Below are 19,763 nucleotides of genomic sequence, written 5' to 3' on the forward strand. Positions count from 1 at the left end.
TTCATGTTTTCATGCTGCCTGTGCCAAAGCAGATCAGGAGGTCTCCCAACACAATCTGGCAACGCTGCACCACTTCCATGCAGCCAGCCCTGTGCCCAACAATATGAGCGATCATTGCCTTGTAAAACACTTTTTAATGCTGGATGTGCCCAATATATTGCAGCATTGCCCTGTAAAACACATTTTTATACTTCCAGTGTCCAAATATATGCTAGTATTTTTACTGTAAAAATGTATTTTCATGTTGTCTGTGCCAAAGAACATCACTAGGTGTGTCAACAGAATATGCCACTTTCATGCAGCCAGCCGAGTGCCCAACTATTCATGGCAGCATTGCCCTTTAAACACATGTTCATGCTGGCTGTGTCCAATATATGCCATCATTGCCCTGAACAATAATAAACTTTCATGCAACCAGTGCCCAACAATGTACGGTAGCATTTCAATGTAAAACACTTTTTTATGCTGCAAGTGTTGCCCTTTAAAACATGTTTTCATGCTGCCAATATCCAACAATATGTCTGCATTTCCCTGTGCAAGGCATACATGTGCTTCTGGGGAATATTACTCTTAGCTTTCTGCCCAATATCACTTTTACTACCCCCACCTGCGAGCTTTCCTGGGCCCAAAATAGTCACACAGTTAGGCTCTCTCACATACAGAAACACATACACAAATACTCAGGGGTCAAGTCCTAAAAATAAAAGTTGGGGGACTCATCAACAAACGCAATGGGATGTGATGTCGCCAGAAATTAGCATATCAAGGTGAAATATGCACATTTCATTAAATTGGGTTTGCATAACCACCCAAATTGCACAGGACGAATGGCATTTGCCTTTCATAAAATCAACACATACACAACACCGAGAGAGGATATTTTCTTCTAATAGTGTTTTTGAAAACGTTAAACGGTGTGCATGTTTTAAACTCCAAGAACCAATACAAATGTTTTCCCTGGAACATGCAATACAGAAATGAGACATTTCATCTTTAGTTGTTTGTTATCTTTCATCAGGTTATATAGTGCAGTGTTGAAGAGTCCGGCCTGCAAACCTGACGACAGCAGTTCAAGCTCGGCTTTAATTCATAAATTCAAGGAAGACTTTCAATGTTTCTCATTTTAGCTGGGGGGACTGCGTCCACCATCTGAAAAAAGTGGGTGGACTCCGTCCACCCGCGTGTACCCTCGACTTTTGCCCTGCAAATACTGCCTGCACACAGACACAATTTGTTTTTTGACACTTACCTTTTGCTCATGGCATATCCTCTCTCCATCCTTCCATCCTCTTTTCATCCCTCCATTCGCTCTTCAGTGCAGCACGTAGGTGCCTGCCTTCACTCCTCCTTCTCTCTGCTGCTGAGTCAGGCCGGGATGTGGTCAGACCACACCTGTCTGACCTCACCCTTAGCCTGAAAGAGGCATGCGAAGGAACGGGTGAAGACCTGCTTTGTGCACGACTCCATCTAATATAATGAAGGCTGTGACAAACTGGTGCTCTGGTCTGCTGTGAATCACTCAGGGTTGGGGCTGTTTTGCAATGGCTCAGACCTGGCCCAGGCATAGCACTTTGCATGGAGAAATATAGAAGCAGTGTTTGCGTTTGCTAAGGATCTAAATATTTTTGGAGAATTTGGAAATGCAAATACTTTGCATTGTAACTCCCTGTGCATTATAGAGTGAGTGAAAGACAATTGCTCCATAATGCACACAGAGATCGGCTGAGAAAGTCCTGAAAAGGAAGGAGGGCCCTCCAACCATCCATCACCAGTGGTCGAGGTTGGTGGGAGCGATTGGGAGCGGTGCTCCTATAGTTTTTTAAATTACATTTTACTGTTCCTATACTTTTATTTTAAAAAGAAACCGTTCCAGAATGGTTTCGCTTTAAAATGAAAGTGTAGGAAGCAGTTGAAACGTGCTCTTTCAGTGCACTGCACTGACCGTTTCCTTAAACAGCAGGTGCATGTTTTTGGGGGTTTGTATTATGCATGGGAGGGGACCTGGTGATGGGGTATGTGTGGAGCGCGCAGGCCAGTAGGGAACTAATTTTCTTAGGATTTCCACGCATCCAATTTCTCGGATGATTCACGGTTCACCCCAGATCCCCCTCTGCCGGGCTCAGATCCGTTCTCACACAAGATACCTTTGGGTTGGGAGTGCTATATAAATAAAACACAATTCTTCAACCAGTCTCCCTCTGTCGGGCTTGGACCAACTTTATCTACTTTCATCAACTTTCTTTACTGTATCAACATCGAAGGCTTTCGATTGTGCATCGGTTTTAGCTTGACCCGTTGCAGGACCACTTCGATTCACAATCCTTTTCCACTGTTTCACTTTCGTCAACTCTCAGCTGGACATCTTACAGAGACCTTCGATTGAGCATGCACACGGTGCCAGACCACTGTGTCAAAGGTATCTTATATCTTGGTTTCAAAGTTCAATAATTTGTCTGCAGTCAACTTTACTTGCGTTGGTTATCACATGCGTTGCATACAATGTTTGTTCCACTGCTCGCCATACAATGTTGCTGCTTGCAACCTTGGCTTCAAAACAAACGGGTCTTGTATCTGTCTCCCCAACTCACTGGCTGTGTTGATTTCACTGACACTGCTTTGTTATTGGAATCAAGGACAGTACCACAGAAGCTGGCGATTCTCTCTGCCTTGATTATCGATGCAGCAGGGCCCCGGGTACCTCCGAAAACACCGTACAGTTTTCCTCAGCCTGGCTTCCTGGTCTTACACTTTCTGTTTTCAAGACTTGATGAAAGTAATGGTTCCTTGTCGAAAAGGTCAAGGGAACTTCCCTCCTTGTGATCCACTTCTGTTTTGCCTTCTTTCTCCTTGTGTTAAACTGCCATCTTGGAACTGCTGTTTCCTCATGTGCTTTGCCTCGCTCAGAGTGTGCTTTTTTCCGTGTGACGAAGTGTAATGGAAGTCAGGTGTGCGTGGTGGTCAGTAATTGCCTGACCCAGCCTGACCATTGTATTGGGGCACATCAGGTACACGGCTCGGGTGTTAGTCCGTTTTCTCTCATAGCGGGCTGTCCGTGAGAAAGTGTTTGTGTTGTGAAAGGGGGGGGGGGTGAGTTCCTATGTATCCTACCGGGTAGGGTGGGATAAAGGTGTCACAGGGAAGGGGATACCGCATCTCACCATCCGGTGTCCCACTCCCACTCCCTGAAAAACCCTCACCCAGGTTATCCTCCCGCACTGGTCCACCCCCAGGAACTGGATCCAAAAGCGATGGCCTTGTCCTGGCCACCTGGATGACAGATTCCCAGGGACTAGTGGGTGAGACACCTTCGGGTTTCTCACACATTACATCTGGACAACCCCACCCGTTTCCCCGGATTTCAGCTAAAGTGAAAATGTGGGTGTAGGTTTGTGGCTTCACATATGCTCCCTATACAATTCCACACTGTTTCACCAATCTGTACCAAATTCTGCACAGTCACCTGTTAGGACCCTTCCGGACATTACTGTCTACATGACATTTAGACACCCCAGCCCTTTCCCCGGACTTCAGCAAAAGTCAACATTTGTTTGTAGGTGTGTGGCTTGGTGAAGCTTTATTCCTTATACAATTCCACACTGTTTCACCAATCTGCACCACATTTTTAACAGTTACCTGTACCTATGAGGGAATGAAAAGCCAGGGCAAAGCTGGGTATATCAGCTAGTTTTCAATAAAGACAAGTACAAAAAAGACTGCAATTCTTCAAATGTATGGGAGAGTGCAAACTAGGAATATATAGTTGTTGGAAAAACCGTGAAGGTCAGACATGGAATATACTGGAATTGTGCAAACTGAGAATACAGTGGGACTTTGAATACATGCGTGGTGATTTTGCGGGTGCTTCCACGTGCACAAATTCTGTCACTGTGCCAGTGCAAAAACCAACGGCCAAGTATGGCATTTTTGCTGGCACTACAACCAGCAGAAATCTAGTCACTTTTCCAGCAATAAGACAAATGCAAATTGGTTCATTGCCTCACGCTACAAAAAGTAATGTATGTGTGTCAAAAAGTAGTTCCATGGAGAAAGTACTGCCAGCAGCCCCTGCCATACCTGCCTGTTATTGGCTTACAACCTGGTTGTGGTGGGATGGGTAGTTCAGCCCACCACAACCAGCCTGCAATCCAATAGCAGACACTACATGGGGGGCAGTGCCTTTTACGTCTGTGTACACCACAGGGTGTAGCTCTGCTGCTCATTGACCTAGGCCACCATGGCGAGCATTGGCCTGTCTTCTTGCCTGTTACAGCAGCAGAAGGTGTATCCTGCTGGTAGAGGGCAATTAAGGCTGATCAAATATAGGTTGACTGAACATAGGGGGCCAGATTACAGAAACGTTGCACCATTGCAAGTTATGTTATATGGCCTTTGTATAGCACCTTCTGCCATTGGTATGGCCTCAAAGCACTGAGGGGTGTACTCACTTGGAGGACCGAGGTCCAAGATGTGAGATTTAAAGGAGGATTTTAGAATGTGGGTGTGCATCTTTAACAAGCACGAAGGTAGGTAGGGGTGGCCATGTCCCTGATAGCAACCCATGGAGATATGGTTAGTGGACAGGTGCTGCAATATACTGCCAGGAGAGTATGCAAGTCAAGGAGACTGGTTATGTGCACAGTTGGACCCAGTTGTTTCATGGGACTCAGTTGCATTCTATTGGCAGTGGTGATTTGTGTTGTGCAGTCGTGTAGTGATTATTGCAGATGTATGAGGCTCGGTAGCTGTGCCCCGGGAGGGACATACAGCTATGTTCCATTGTGATGGAGTGCTATACATACCAGTAAATCAAGGCTGATGTCTAGTTGTCATCAGGTTAATCAGAAGGTTTGACTGGAACCCTTTCCGTGTGTGTGCTTGTTGTCTCCTCCGGTGACTCATCTGGTGCCCCCACCTTCCTGTCAAAGGGTGATAGATTACCCATGAGGTGGACTAGGTCAATCAGGATGCAGAAGGGAAGAGCCAGGCCTTGAGAGCCTTCCTAAAAGTAAGGTGATCCTCTATGCAGCAGATGCTAAATGGAATCGAGTTCCAGATGGTGGGTGCTTGGACTGAGAAGGAAGATCCCTCCTATTCTGGTTGGATTTACGACTGGGCTGAAGAGGAGGACAGCTGTGCCGGATCTTAGGTTTGTAGTGGGCCTGTAGGGTGTGAATTTCTGTTGTAGATATTCAGGTCCTGTGTTGTGCTGTGGGTGATGCACATTGCCTTGAAGGTGGATAGTCGCCCGATCTGGAACCAGTGATGGATACGGAGGGTGAGTGTGATGTGTTCTCTAGGGCCTAGGGCAAGAAGGAGCCTTGCTGCAGTGTTTTGTACCCGTTGTAGTTTTTAGAGTTTTAAAGCGGGGGACCCGAGGTATAGTGTATTAGCATAGTATAAATGTGAGAGGATGATAACCACGATTGCTGTGACTCTGTGTGGGAAGCTCATGTAGGGGAAGATGTGTCAGAGAATGCATAAGTGTAGGTAGCAGGTTTTTGTCATTGAGTTGATGTGATGTGATAAAGTCAGGTCTGAGTCCATAGTGCATCCAAGACTTTTTATTGTGTTGAAGGTGGAGGGGTGGTTGTCCTAGGGAATGCCGCCAAGGGGTGGGTTGGGGGAAGAGGGCTATCTTCTTACATATCATGATCTCACTTTTTCGAGGATTGAGAAGGGGGTGGTTAGCAGTCATCCAGTGGTCTAATTCTGTGAGGCATGATGCAAGGTCGGGGAAGTGGAAGAAGGTCCCTTTGGGATCTTGAAGACGATTTGGGTGTCAACTGCGTAGTTGTATAAAGACTTGTGAGCGGGTGAGAGCAGGGAGGGGGCTCAAGTAGAGTTTGAAGAGCAGAAGAGAGAGAAAGAGAGAGAGGGGTGCCCTGTGGCACTCTGTGTGTCACACGGTGAGGAGTGGAGGAGAAGGAAGGCATATGTATTATTTGGGACCTGTTAGAGAAGAAAGAGGTAATCCACTTCAGGGCACTGTCCCTGATGCTGAGAGAGTGGAGTCAATGGTATTCAAGGCTGCCAAGAGGTCGAGAAGAATTAGTGTGGCACAACCTTCCGAGTCAGAGGTTCTTTTGAGATCGTTCCAGATGGAGACTAGTCCCGATACAATTCCTTGTAGGGGTCTGAAGCCGGATTGTGCGGGGTCGAGGAGGAGGTTGGTTTCTGTGAAGAGGCATACCTGGGTGTAGGTTGTTCGGTCAATTAGCTTAGCTGTGAATCGGTTGTTTGAGATAGATTTGTAGTTGGTCGGTAGAAAGGGATCAAGGGAGGGTTATTTGAGCAGGGGTTTGATGTACGAGGTCTTGAATTGTGCTAGGAAGGTGCCTGAGTGAGAGATGAGTTAATAATGGATCTTGCGATGTTGCCGGCACATGTTGAGGATAGGGTTTCTTTTAGAAGAGTAGGAGAACAGTTGCAAACTTGCACCATTTAAGCACTAGCAAAATGTTTGGTCTAGTGCTAAAAACATTGGGGCCATATGTGAAAATATTTGCCATTTTTCATGGTATAAGCACTAGGTCAAAAATAGTGCAAAAAACATGCACTTTCAATGCATTTTTTTAAATGTTATTTTATAGCTAAAATGTTGAGCAATAGGTATTCAAAAAATAAAAATGAACAATGCATTTTTGCACTAGGGCAATGTTTGCCCTAGTACTAATACAGTGCAACTTTGCACTTGAACTGGTGCAAAGTTTCTGTAATCTGTGACCTAAAACCCAACCATAATGTGCTAACTGAGCCAAATGGAAATTGACAATTTTGTGAAACGTGGGCATACTCTAAATTAGCAATGATGTACTAACCAGGCCTAATGGAAACTCGCAATGATCTGCAAAATCTGTAGATATTCTACCTAGGTGCATGCAAATTGGTGTCGATTAGCTAGCTACACTCAAACATACAAGCTTAAAGTAACAGAGAATAATATTTACCCATGAAAATATGTGTCCCCTATGGTGGCATTGTCAGTTGGATTCAGACATCATGTAATTTTGCACTTCCAACCACAATGTGTTGCAACAAAGCTCAGTGTTGAGGAAGGGGATTCATGCTTATGTTTTCCATTAGAAATCATACAAACAAACCCCATTGAGAATGTCTGGTTCACTGTTCACTATGTTTAAGTGTGTACTTTACCTCACAGTGAAATCCACCATACTGCTGTAGTCGTTCCTGTTTTTCTATCACATTCATTACCACTTAAGATACATGCTTTGCATTTCCTGCAGACCAGAATCAAAGGAACAAGCTAACTGGACTAGAGAGATTCATGCGGCTGGATTTCACAGTCTTTTATTAGGTCATTTACATACATACACATTTCCAGCTTCACAAGATGTCTCTGCCAGTCTTTAAAAAATACTGTTTTCACAGAGCACACAAAAAACATAGGGCCTCATTCCGAGATTGGAGGTAGTCATGGCTCTATTTGTGCATGACAGCCTCCAATAACGGGTCCGAGTCCGGTGTTGTTCAATGGGGACTTACCGGTGTAGTCCGACCCTGGCGGGACCGGTAAGTCCCCATTGAACAAACCATTCCCCATTCCCATTGAGCCCTTATAGGGCTCAATGGGAATGGGGAAGGCGCTATTTACGGTTAGCGGCCTGGTCCCCTAACGGGACCCGTAAGAGACGTGTGGTCCGACCACACGTCTCTTACGGGTCCCGTTAGGGGACCAGGGCTCATGGAAGTCGGTGGTAGACACGCTGGCTCTGAGGACCCAGGAAGCTAGATCAGCGCTGGAACAGCTCTGGAGGGTGAAGGATGAGCTGGCATTAGTGGAGTCTGGGCTGCTACTCCGAGGTGACCGGATTGTCATCCCACAGGTTAAGGTCAGCCAAGTTATTGATCTGGCACACTAGGGGCACCAGGTGGCTGGCAAGACCAAGGCTCGCCTGAGACAGAAGGTGTGGATTCCGGACCTTGAGAGGCGGGTCGAGGAGTTTGTAGCAGCTTGCGTGTGGTGCCAGACAGCATCACCGGCACAGAGGGAGCCCGCGATCAAGGCCATGCCAAGAGGGACCAAACCCTGGGAGATCGTCCACGCCGACTTCGGGCCTACAGGCTGGGACACATACTTCCTGGTGATTGTGGACATGTGGTCCAGATATCCGGAAGGGGAATCCATTGAGTCAGTGTCCTTCGACAAGATGGCCGTGGCAATGGAGAAAATCTTTGCGACCCATGGACTGCCTCAGACTTTGTGTTCGGACAATGGGCCACCATTCCAGGGGGAAAGCTTTGCCCAGCTGATGGAGGAGTATGGGATCCACCACCAAAAGATCCCTCCTCTTTGGCCTCGGGTGAATGGTGAGCCAGAGCATTTCATGAGGACGCTAAATAAGGTCTTCAGCATTGCTCATGACCAAGGACATGGCTTGCAGAGGTCATTATACCAATTCCTGAGGGAATATCAGGCCACCCCGCAGGCATCTACCGGAGTGGCCCCGGCTGAGGCCATATTCAGGCGGTGTCCCAGGGGCCTGATCCCGAAGATGGGAGAGAGAGAGAGATGGCTGTAATTGACAATGCGTAGGTGGAACAAGAGAGGAGCCTCAGGGTTGAGCATGAAAACATCAGGAGAGGACTCTGGCCCCGGCAGCTGGCTCTGGGGGATGAAGTACTGGTGAAGAACCGACACCCACAAGGAAAGCGGTCGTTGACTTACGAACCTGCTCCGATGGATGTGGTGGCGGTGCATCGGTCCATGGTGACTGCTTCTGATGGGACTGCCTCTGTCACCCGCAATGCCAGCATCTTTAAAAAAGTCGGGGAAGCCAGGCCGGAAGTGCTGCAGAGTTCCCCAGGTTGGGGGAACAGGAGTGAGAAGGGCCCAAAGGGTTGGGAGGAGTGACTATGTTTTGGACCCCTGAACTGGCGGGACCAGCCCATGGACTGGAAAGTGACCCTTGGGGCTGGGGTGGCTGTGATTAAAGGGGTCATTGATTTTGTGTGCTGTGGGCTGTTATGTTGTGAGTGTATTTTACCTCTTTGTTGGTTTTGTGTTATAAAAAAGGAGGAGTGTGGTGCTGGCCCCTTTAAGGGCATACGTACGCGGCAGAGTGACGTGCACTCCACCGCATGCGGTATAAATGAACTCTGAGAGCTACCCCATGGGTGATAAATGCTATTTTTTTTTTATTTCTGGAGCCAGCCGGATGTGCCAGTATTCCTCTGAGAGATCAACTGTAGAGATATATTTGGTTGGCCTGGTCTTCTCCATCATGTCATTGATGTATGGCATGGGATTTTGATAAAATTTGAGTTTGTTGACTTTCCAGAAGTCTGTGCAGAATCACCAGGTTTGATGTGGCTTTGGCACAAGAACAATTGGTGAGGCCTAATGGAAGGTAGAGGGCTCAAACACCTTCATATCAATCATTTGTTGTACTTACTCCTCAACACCCTTCCGCCTGGCCTCCAGGGAATGGTAAGGTTCCCAGTTGGATTGTCTTGGCTGGCGGAGTCTCAACGTGGTGCCAAAATTCTCTGGCTCTTCCCAGGGAGTCATTAAATAAATCTCTCGTACTGGTGTAAAAAGGTATGCCGGTCTATGGTTTGGTTTGGAGGTAGAACTGCTAACTATGAGAGACCAACAGTGAACACATTCTGTATTTCCGAGAAAAGAAGAAGAAAGACCGGTATGAGTCAACAAAAAGGATCACTGCTCTCAAGACACTGCAGAGGGGTTAGACCAGTGGTTACTACATTACACAACACACCCAGGTTCAAGGTGCTCGTTATGTGAAAACTATGTCGCTATCTGGGACTCCGTCACTGATAGAATAGGTTCAGTCCTACATGCCTTAATTTAGGGAACCAATGTAATTCTACAGCATGATAGGTGAGAGATCACATTCACGTACAATCGATCACAGGTGTGATACCCCGTAAGCCACCAAGGTGTATCATACATATAATATATTGTTAAATCCAATCAAAAAATGACACGGATAACCTACCCTCAGGGGAGTTAAGAGCGGGTCTTAGCTCAATTATTCTGCCTCTCAAGCGTTGATGCTGCGCCGCATACTGGAATGGCATCCAACAATTCAACACTGCGGTCACGTACCACGGCTATGTAAACAAACAAAGAACGAGCCGGGGGTCATTCATACCCTACGGATTATGAGCCGACTCATACTCTCACTCTTTTCAATAGTTGAAACCTACGGCTTACCCGATGTCCGTTCTCCTTGGTTTGGAGGTAGACCAGGGAGAGTGAGTTCAGCTGGTCTTGAACTCAACTTCCCCTTCAGCCTGGACTACTAAGTGGGCTATCAGGGTGGGTTCATCGGGCTTCCACCAAGCCTTTTACCAGTTCACGTGATTAAACTGTGTAGTCCTCCCCCAGTCATCCATTTGGGCTCGATAGATTAAGTCGCTTAGAACTTCCAAAAACCAATATGGTCTAAAGTAATTGATGAAGGTCTTGCTCTTTGAGGTGGGTCTCAAAACCAAGACTTGCTTGCCGACCTTAACCCTGTGTTTTGCTTCCTGGTCATACCATTTCTTCTGCTCAGCTTGTGTAGTATTTAGGTTCTAATGGGCTAGGTCCTGATGGCCTCTCCTCCGTTTCCCCTCCTCCCCCCTCTCCATCTCCCAGCTTAACCTTCATTCCAATTCTTTTGGCTCTCTCGAAGAACACCAGTCTGGCTTCAGAGCTGCCAGAAGCATGGAAACTGCTCTCCTGAACATCCGTGAATATCTGCTCTCCAACCTTGACTCTAACATTCCCACTGTGCTCATCCTACTCAAGCTCTCTTCTGCCTTTGGCACGGTCAACCATACCATCCTGCTCAACCGTCTCCGTGATAACCTGGGTATCACTGATCAGGCTCTGGCCTGGCTGACCTCTTTCCTCTCTGATCGACCCTCCCCAGTAAAACTTGGTTCCTTCCTATCATCTATCTCCCTCTCTACCTGTGGTGTTCCCCAGGGGGTCTAACCTCTCGCCCTGGCTTTTCAACCAATACCTGGCAACTCTCGCCCACTGCATTGCCATTTTCTGCCCAAATTTCCAGTGCTACGCTGACAACATTCAACTAATTTTCAGACTGGCCTCGGCCACCTCCTCTCCCTCTCTCATCTCTGAATGCCCTACTTGCATTCAAGATTGGTGTTCCGCCAATGACCTTTGTCTGAATGCCAGCAAGTCTGAGATCTTCCTCATTGGCACACCTTCTCCATCCTTTCCCCTCAATCTCTGGCCGGCCTTCCTTGGCCCTCCTCCTACCCACACTTGCGAGGCTAAGAACCTCGGGGTCATATTTGATTCCACACTTTCCTTCTCTGTCCACATCTCTGATGTCTCTAAAAAGTCAAACTTTCTACTGCACCTCCTCAGAGGTACTCTGCCTTTCCTCTCCTTCCCCTAGAACTCACTGTCTCCCAAGCTCTGGTTCTCTCTAGGTTGGATTATTGTAACAGCCTCTTTCTAAATCTACCTGCCTCGACTCTCCGCCCTCTGCAACTAAACCAGAACAGGACTGCAAGACTTGTCCTTTGCATCAAGCCATGGGATCGTATTTCTCAGCTCTGAAATCTCTCCATTGGCTCCCAGTGGATGCAAGAATAAAATTCAAAACCCTCTGCATTGTCCACAAGGCTTTCTGGGGCCTGGGTCCAAAATACCTTGAGCTATCCCTCCGCAAATACCTCCCCTCGCGAGCTCTTTGCTCCTCTAACTCTAACTCCCTCAAGGTCAGTCCTTTTTCAAAGAAACGAGCTGGGGGTAGATCTATCTCTGCGGATGGGGCCTCCCTCTGGAACAGCCTCACTGCCACTCTAAAACTTGAGGAGAACCATCTCTGGTTCCGGAAGCACCTCAAGACCTTCCTGTTTGCTTCTGCCTTCGCCCCCTCTACCCTGCTGATCTGTTCTCTCTTGGCATCGTGCACCTGGCCACCCTCTGTCCTCTCGGCTCAGGTTCATGCTCACCTTGCCACCCTCCTGCACTGCCTCCGGGCCGCCCCATGCACTGGGGTCTGTATCTGTACACATACAGACTCCCCTTTTTTTTCTTCCTGCACTTATATGACCTGCCCTGTCGCTGCCTTAAACACAGCACTTTTGTTGCTTTTATTATTTATTTGTTATTATTTATTCTGTTCTCCTTTTGCTCTGCACTTTCCACTTCTCCCCTTTTCCCCTCCCCCATGCACTTGCGTGTTCTCAATGTCACTGGGCCTAGTAAGATCGTGGTTTTGTTCTCCCCTGTTCCCCTCCCTTGCCTTGTCGTGCTCTGAAACACTTGTGTATGAGCGCGATAGAAATAAAATATCAATTTCAATTAGTTTACTGATCGGCTCAGTAACTGCCGGTAGCTTTTTTCACTTTGTGGGAACCAGACCTAGGGGCATCTTTGCCTTTCCAGGACTCATGTAGGATGTCCAAGATGTCCTGTGGCTGGCTTCCATGTACCATCTGCATATACCTGGCAGTAAGTAGGGCCCAAGGGATCAGCTCATCCCAGTCCTTCACATATCCCCCAACCAGCTTCCAGAAGAGGTTCTTCAGAGTATGGCTGAATTGCTCCGCAAGTATGTCCACCTGTGGTCAGTAAATACAAGTGAGGAGGGTTTCTATATGCAGTGGTTGTTTTAACTGTGTTCAAGTTGGAACAATAATGGGGTACCCTGATCTTTTAGGGTTTCTTTGGGCAATCCAACCCTTGCAACAACAAAAAAAAAGGATTTAAATGGTGAAGAATGCTCATTGTGGTATTAGCTCACATTGGAAATACCGTTTAGGTAATGTGGGGCATAGCCCATGGTTACTAACACGTAGACATTCCCAGTACTCAATGGATTCAGGGCCTCATCGCATCCCTGTCCTCTCAAAAGTGTTTTCTATGGAACAATGTCAGGAACTAGACAGGAGCAAAGTCCTGGGAAGAAGCGAATGTAGGGAGGAAGTTACAGAACTGCAAAAGGAGGAAAGGGCAAAGTCAAAGCAATGTCATGGAAGAGAGCAGAGGTGGTTCAGTGAGAGGGGAAGGAGAAACCTGGCATGGGTAGTCACAGGTTAGGAGTGTAGCCCTAATTTGAAGGGGTGGAACCCAAGGTGGGTGGAGGAACAAGCGAGTGGCATGACGGTAAGGAGGTGCTGGCTGGCACAATGCTAGAATAGGTCAGGTTAAGACTTGCCCAGGTTTAAATACAACTTGCACACCTGAAGAAGTCAGAGACCTTCACCTACAAATGTCAGGACTTGATTGAGGACATTGGTGGCAAAGTTGTCATGACTGGGCAGAGCGGCACAGATTAGTGGTGCAAAAGAATTTTGTCTAAGGCAGAGATCGAGTACACTTCCTGTTATTTTGAAGAAGATTGATATTGTGTGCGTTTAAATAATCTTGCTCGGTTTATGCCTTGTGCTTGCAGTCTGTGTGAAGTGATAGGCTCCGATTGGCAAGTCTGTGATGATTCCGCTTGGGGTGTGCCTAGTGAGATAGAGGCTATAAGAGGTGAGGTGGCCATCTTGAACTCCATAATGCTGTCCTGCGTAGTTCTGCCTGCCTGTTTCCTCTGTCTTCCACTAGTATACCGAAGTGATGAGGCTGATACAAAAGGTATAGTTTTTAGTGTCTCTGTGCAAGTGATCCTCCCCCCTGGGTGGATATGAAACCAGGACTGCACTTAAACTGCCCATTCTAGCATTTTACGAGGTCTGCTGAAAATATAGTGCCTTCTTCCTCCGCAGATTCACAGATTCAGCTGAACTTAAAATGATCCGCAGAAGATTCTTGTGATGGTTTCTCTGGCCTTGCAGCTCTTTTATGTTGATACCATGGTGAAGCTTTCTTAAAGGGACCTGCGCATGTTATCAGGTCGGGTTGGGTTCGAACCCCTTTAGCTGGCTTTTTATGGAGTCATTCCCCTGAGTAAAATATTGCCTTGACATTGGGGTCTTGCTGATCTGATTATGACCAACATATTCTAGGTGATGTAGTTGCCATGTGGCTGTCCTCTTTTAAGCAAGTGGGCCTCAGTGCAGCGCTGAAGGGGATCCCCAGGTACCGCCTCCTGGTCCTCCATTCTAAAGCGTAGTCAGGGTCACCGGCCCTTATGGTCATCGCACTGCTGGCACTCAGCGCCAACCAGGGCACCTTGTCACACTATGCACATGCCTGCAAAGATGCATGCTCCAACACAGATCAGAGTGAAGTAACAAGTAGAGAAGGCAGTCTTGAAGAAATTAGTCCAATGAAGCATCAACATCTCACCTTTCATATAATCACTGCTTTATAGTCTAAAATGGTTTCATAATCTATAAAAGATCCAGTTCTGGAGAAGAAAAGGTACCTTACCTGTAGCCACAGTTCTCATGCAATGGTCTCTTTTGTGCAACCCACCCCCTTCCCTATAAGGCATTCTGAACATTGGTGCATTCAGGACCCTACAGTCTGAAGGTGACCTTTGGAGGGCGAAGTTTATGCCTCATTGACTTGTTGCTTGCGACAGGAAAAACAAAATGATGTGGACTGACACAGTTGTAATGCTGTTTTTTTACAACTGATGTTTGATTTGCAGAGGATTCCCAGCCTGAAAATATTCAAGCATGGAACTGCAGTGCTGGATACCTAGTTACAGGTAAATAACTTTTTTTCTGTCTCTAGGCTTGGGTTCCATTGGAGTGCAGTGTGTGTATGAAAGTGAAGATGCCCTTACTAAATGAGCATTGAAACTCAGTTCAAACCTCACGCAACAAGGGTGAGGCCCACCAGGCATTAGAAACCGCTGCCCATCTCTGTACTTGAACCCTGCACTTGTATGCGTGAGGGTAACTTATCCTGCCTTTGTTCCTCCACCCAGGGCTTTAAAACAGCAGCAGAGGAGACAACGGCCACTCTGAGGTACACCCACCTGAAACCAAGTCCCACCTGTGTGATCACCACAAGCACCACATCTGCGCTAAATGGGCCTCCATTGTTGTTGAAGCCGTCCAGTAGCGAGACCAAGCCACCACCATACCAGCTCCATGCCCCACAGGTTCACAGCCAGAATGGCTTCCCGGAGTACTTCAGTATGCACACCACCGGAACTCAACCTATGTGAATATTTCCTTCGTCCTAGGATACTAAACCATCTGAACAGCTTCCAAGAGTACTTCAGCATTCACACTGTTGGAGACCGTTTAATGTGGAGATCTTTTCTGCCTCAGGACCTCGGCAGAGTCCTCCCACTCATTTGAGCTTCTTTTGCTCAAAACCTGAAAAGACATCAATTCCAGATTTCCTCAACCAGCAAGGTGCTTTCTGGAGTTCTTAAGCATGCAAATCATCTGGATGTGGCTGATGAGAGGGTTTATACCAAGACTGAGAGGAACCCCATCCCATAGACCGACCAGCAGAAGGGCTTCCTTCCATGCTCACCATCTGATTGGGCCAATTTGAATAACAGTCCTTGGGTCCCACAACAAAAAGACTGCGATTCACTTTCCTGTCCTCCCTCCCCCATGACATCCTGTGGATATTTCAGTATTGCAGTTTGCACGCTGCCAAAGCTGGTCCATGTGGAGAACATTCCCTCTGCCCGAGGACTTCCAGGCTGAGAGTAAGAAACCAACTGTACACGCCATCAACAGAAGGACCTTTCCGAGGGCTTCTGCATGCACACCATGGAGCAAGGACCATATGAACCCTACTTTTGCGTGAAGGTCCACTCTGATAGACTCTAATTTGGCCTCAGCTAAACTGCCTCTTAGAGTGCTTAAGCATGCACACCACCAGGGCTGCCCTTGTAAATATCCCCTCTTCCCAAACTATGGTAGTCAAAACACTCTTTCACTTCTCTCATTGCCCCTTTGCACATGGGTTGTTGGGGCTGAATCTTAGTACCTACTTTCATGTAATGGTAGAGCGTGACACTACAGAAGCTCCCAGGAAGTTTCTGGGCATGAGGGAAACATGGACCAGATCCATATATTTTTTATGTGACCGCCCCATTGTGTTATGTTCCCTGTATCCTGCATGTGTTTAGACTTTGTGCTCCTTTGATTAGACTTGGGGCATGAAAGATTACTGGGCTGGGCATTGTTTTGTATATTTTATATGAGGGTGGGATGGCTGAGATAGGCTGTGATTCATATAACTAAGATGGATATGCATGGTGTATTTACAAAGAGGTAAAGTGTGCAATGATCACAGAGAATGGGATTGTGTGCGAATTTTGAGTGCACATATTGTGTGTGTGTGTGTGTGTGTCTGTCTGTGTACAATGTGATGTGCACAGAGAGAATGGAAGGGTTGCCACTGAGAATAGTAGAGGTCCTATGGGTGAGGGTGGTGTGTGTGTGTCTGTGTCTGTGTACAATGTGATGTGCACGGAGAGAATGGAAGGGTTGACACTGAGAATAGTAGAGGTCCTATGGGTGAGGGTGGTGTGTGTGTGTGTGTGTGTGTTTGTGTTTGATTTGGGGGCATGTGTGTGCGTGTGCGCGCGCATGGTGTGTGCCGAAAACATGCATGTGTATTGTTTGGGATTGGTCTACAAATCACATTGGGAAAAATAGAATGTATATATTTGTATAAAATACTTTCACTGTCTCAAAGAACTCGTCTGGTGATACTTTGGCACTTATAGAACATAGAAAAAACAAAAATACCTTACTGCAGTGAAGGATCTGGTCCACATTCATAAGCTTGGAACAGTTCCCCAGTGCTACAGAAGACATTTTTTCCTGATTAAACTGATGCTGATATCTTTGTAAAAAAACATAAATGGAAATTCTAACAAAATTACTCATTCAATAGACTGCAAAATGAATGGACAATAAATTAACAATCTGAATGTTATGCAAAGAAAAGTTTGCATTTCCACAGCATTGATTGAGAGCTATGACTGCTATTATTCTTAGAAGATTTCACAGGCTGAAATTGGAAAGACTATTGAGATAAATAGTTTCTGCCGGAAACACAATAATTTGAGAACCAGCTAATGTCTAGCCACTTGACCAGATCTGCTTTGCGACAACTCCTTTAGCGAAATGCGCATGGCAAATGGAACAAGCATCAGAAGGCATACCTGGGTTATGCAGGATTGAAGGCATTATTCAGCAGCTCACAATAGTATTTTCGATCTTCCTTTTATCGAGATTCACGGTTTGGCTTTAATGTGGCCGATGAAATACACAAAATGAAGGCCTACTCCGAGACTTGCCATTAATTGGGACTAGAACAGAGGGGGGCCAATTCATTCTTTGAGGCTCCAAGTCTCCATCAAGCAGGGGCATTTTCAGCATGTTCATGTCTCAGGTTGGAACCAGCAAACCTATTGCATATGTCCTCAGAAATGTCATCAACTTTATAAGTGACGTAGAAGCAGAGCAAGGTGATCACTGGCTCCAAGAACCAGGCCACAACCTTAGTTAAAGCAGTGGCTCTTTGGTTCCCCTTCAAAACGAGAGCCTGAAAACAGAAAATGGCCACTGTTTGCATCCAGACTTGTAAAATCTGTAATCTCTGGGGAAAGTGGTTTTGATTGACTGGTCTTAATCAGTTCCAATGTTTTAGAACCAGTAGTGTTAACTTTTCAAAAATTCAAAGAAGAGCAAATTGACTAGATTTTTAGTTGTTAAAATGTGGACCAGGCACATCTGGCTCGCAGATTTATTTCAAGTGTCACACTTCTCCCTGTCTACCTTATACTTGTATCATAACTCCTTGCAAGTGTTATAGGGAGATTTAAGCACCACTTCTTAGCTTGATTCAAAGTTCTGGTTTCACGCCTAAAGCCCTAGAGTATGAAAATCTCAATGTACCCTATGATTGCATGGAAAGCTTCAGCGAAATGGGAACAACAGGTACAAGAACCTGTTACTCCTGCAAGATGAAGATGCTTTGCTTCTGGTGCCTGGGAACATATCACAACTCTTTGACATGCTAAGACGATGTGATCACACCTTATCTGCTCCTAGCAAAAGCAAATCAGAGTGCTATGGTTCAAGTTTAAAAAAATACTGTTTATAAGAAGTCACATAAAGTCAATTCTTTAAAAAGTCTACCTTACTTGCCTTTTCTTTTTATAAATAAAGTTTACTCCAATTCAGACACCATCACCAACCTGGGAGTAGGACATTGTTGTCAAACCTGATGGGCATTCTGTTTGAACCTGTGTGCCTGTGTGATTTTAAGTTTCTCTCTTGTAAGATTAATTTTCTCTTTTGGCTTCTCTTTCTGTTGTAGTCTCCATATATAAAGAAAACCAGCACATCCCTCCTTCTGAAAGGCCACAACACTCTATGCATGTAAACACTTTCTAAAATGTAGGGGAACTTCTTGGGGCCTTCCTGGATGTCCACTGTATTGCTGCGGGGAGGAGGGTAGTTTGTAGACTATAAAGAGCTAAAGAATTGTGCTGCCACTGCACCACTGGAGACAACTACCAAAGAGAAGATTTGCTTCTTTATTCTTCCGAACAGTGTGAAACATAACCTGCTTTTATTTCTAATTTTCAACTACTACCTACCCCTGCCCCACACACAGCACCCACTAACATCTGAATCCCCACAATAGATAGAGCTCTTATAAGGAGGGGGCGGTTATGTTATTACATTGACTGCCTTTTTTTCAATGTTTTTTTTCAAAGCTTTTTTTCATAAAAAAAATCTCATTTTTTATTTTTATTTTTTTGAGGGATTCCCTCCACCCTCCCTCCCCTATTGTTTTACCTATTCCCGATCCCCTTGCCCCTTATATGCCCTTTCCCACCCACCTATATTTTTCAATGAGCTTTTTTGTAAACAAATTATTTTCTAAAAACCCATCGGAAAATTACCGTCAATCTAACAATTTAGTACCGGCGGGCACAGCACAAAGCTTAAAATACTGTCAATGTCAACAACAAGAACTGGGCGCCTATTCATTTGTCATAGCCTGAACGGCTGGTCTGGAGCATCTCTTTTCATAATCACTGACTTCATCTGCTCTCACTTTCTCTTGTAAGGCTCTTCATAGCTCTCTGGCCTTTTCAGCATCTAATTTTTTCCTTCCACGTGATTGTGAGGTTAGTTAGCTGAAGGATGCCTGTTACGCTCCCTGTGCAAGAAAGCACTTTTAAAGGGTATTCAAATATGTCTGCCTCTTTTCAACTTCAGGTGCCAGATTCAGTAAGAAGAGAATCTTCTGCTACTGCTATTCAAAATTTGCTTTTTCTTTAGCTGCTTCTAATATTCACTCCGTTTCTCACCTCAAATACCTTGATGATGAGTTTTTGGCACACTGGAGTCAACCAATGTACAATTCGTGTGTAGCTAAATTCTTTAACTCTTGTCTGAGAGTCATAATCCATGTGTAAGTAAGTCTAATGCTTCTGGGAACCATTTTTCAGACACAGCATATTGGGTCATCACCTTCAACTCCTGAAACTATTTTTAGTGTTACAGTTTTCTGGAGAATAAATACTTTTAACAATTAATACAAGTTATAAAAATGTATACATACACATTATAGAAAGTTCATTTATCCATAGAAAAATAAATAATTCATCCAATTCATTTGTCAGTACCTTACATTTTATAGTAAAAATCCACATCTAAGTGTCCATGAACTTTCTTCGAAAATCTAATAAGTGCTTTGTTCAATGATGTATTGTTTCCCACCATTGAACAAGCCCAAAGATCCTCACTAAAAACCATACTAGGGATATGGACACATTTTTCTAAAAAGAGCCTTCTGTGATCATTTGTAGACCCACAATAAAAAAATAGATGTTTCAAAGACTCTTGATGAAAAGGGTTATTAC

General features: G+C 45.7%; 1 protein-coding gene across 1 annotated transcript in view; it reads left to right on the forward strand.

Moving 5' to 3' along the window:
• Positions 1-15,213, forward strand: part of TMEM145 (transmembrane protein 145) — a 236,395-nt gene extending 221,182 nt beyond the window's left edge. The window contains 1 exon segment of the mRNA XM_069640963.1: positions 14,835-15,213. Coding sequence (XP_069497064.1) covers positions 14,835-15,077 — 243 coding nt within the window. The 3' untranslated portion in view covers positions 15,078-15,213.
• The last annotated feature ends 4,550 nt before the right edge of the window (positions 15,214-19,763 follow it).

Source organism: Ambystoma mexicanum, chromosome 1q (assembly GCF_040938575.1).
Source record: "Ambystoma mexicanum isolate Mex_15411 chromosome 1q, UKY_AmexF1_1, whole genome shotgun sequence".
Taxonomy (NCBI): Eukaryota; Metazoa; Chordata; class Amphibia; order Caudata; family Ambystomatidae; genus Ambystoma; species Ambystoma mexicanum.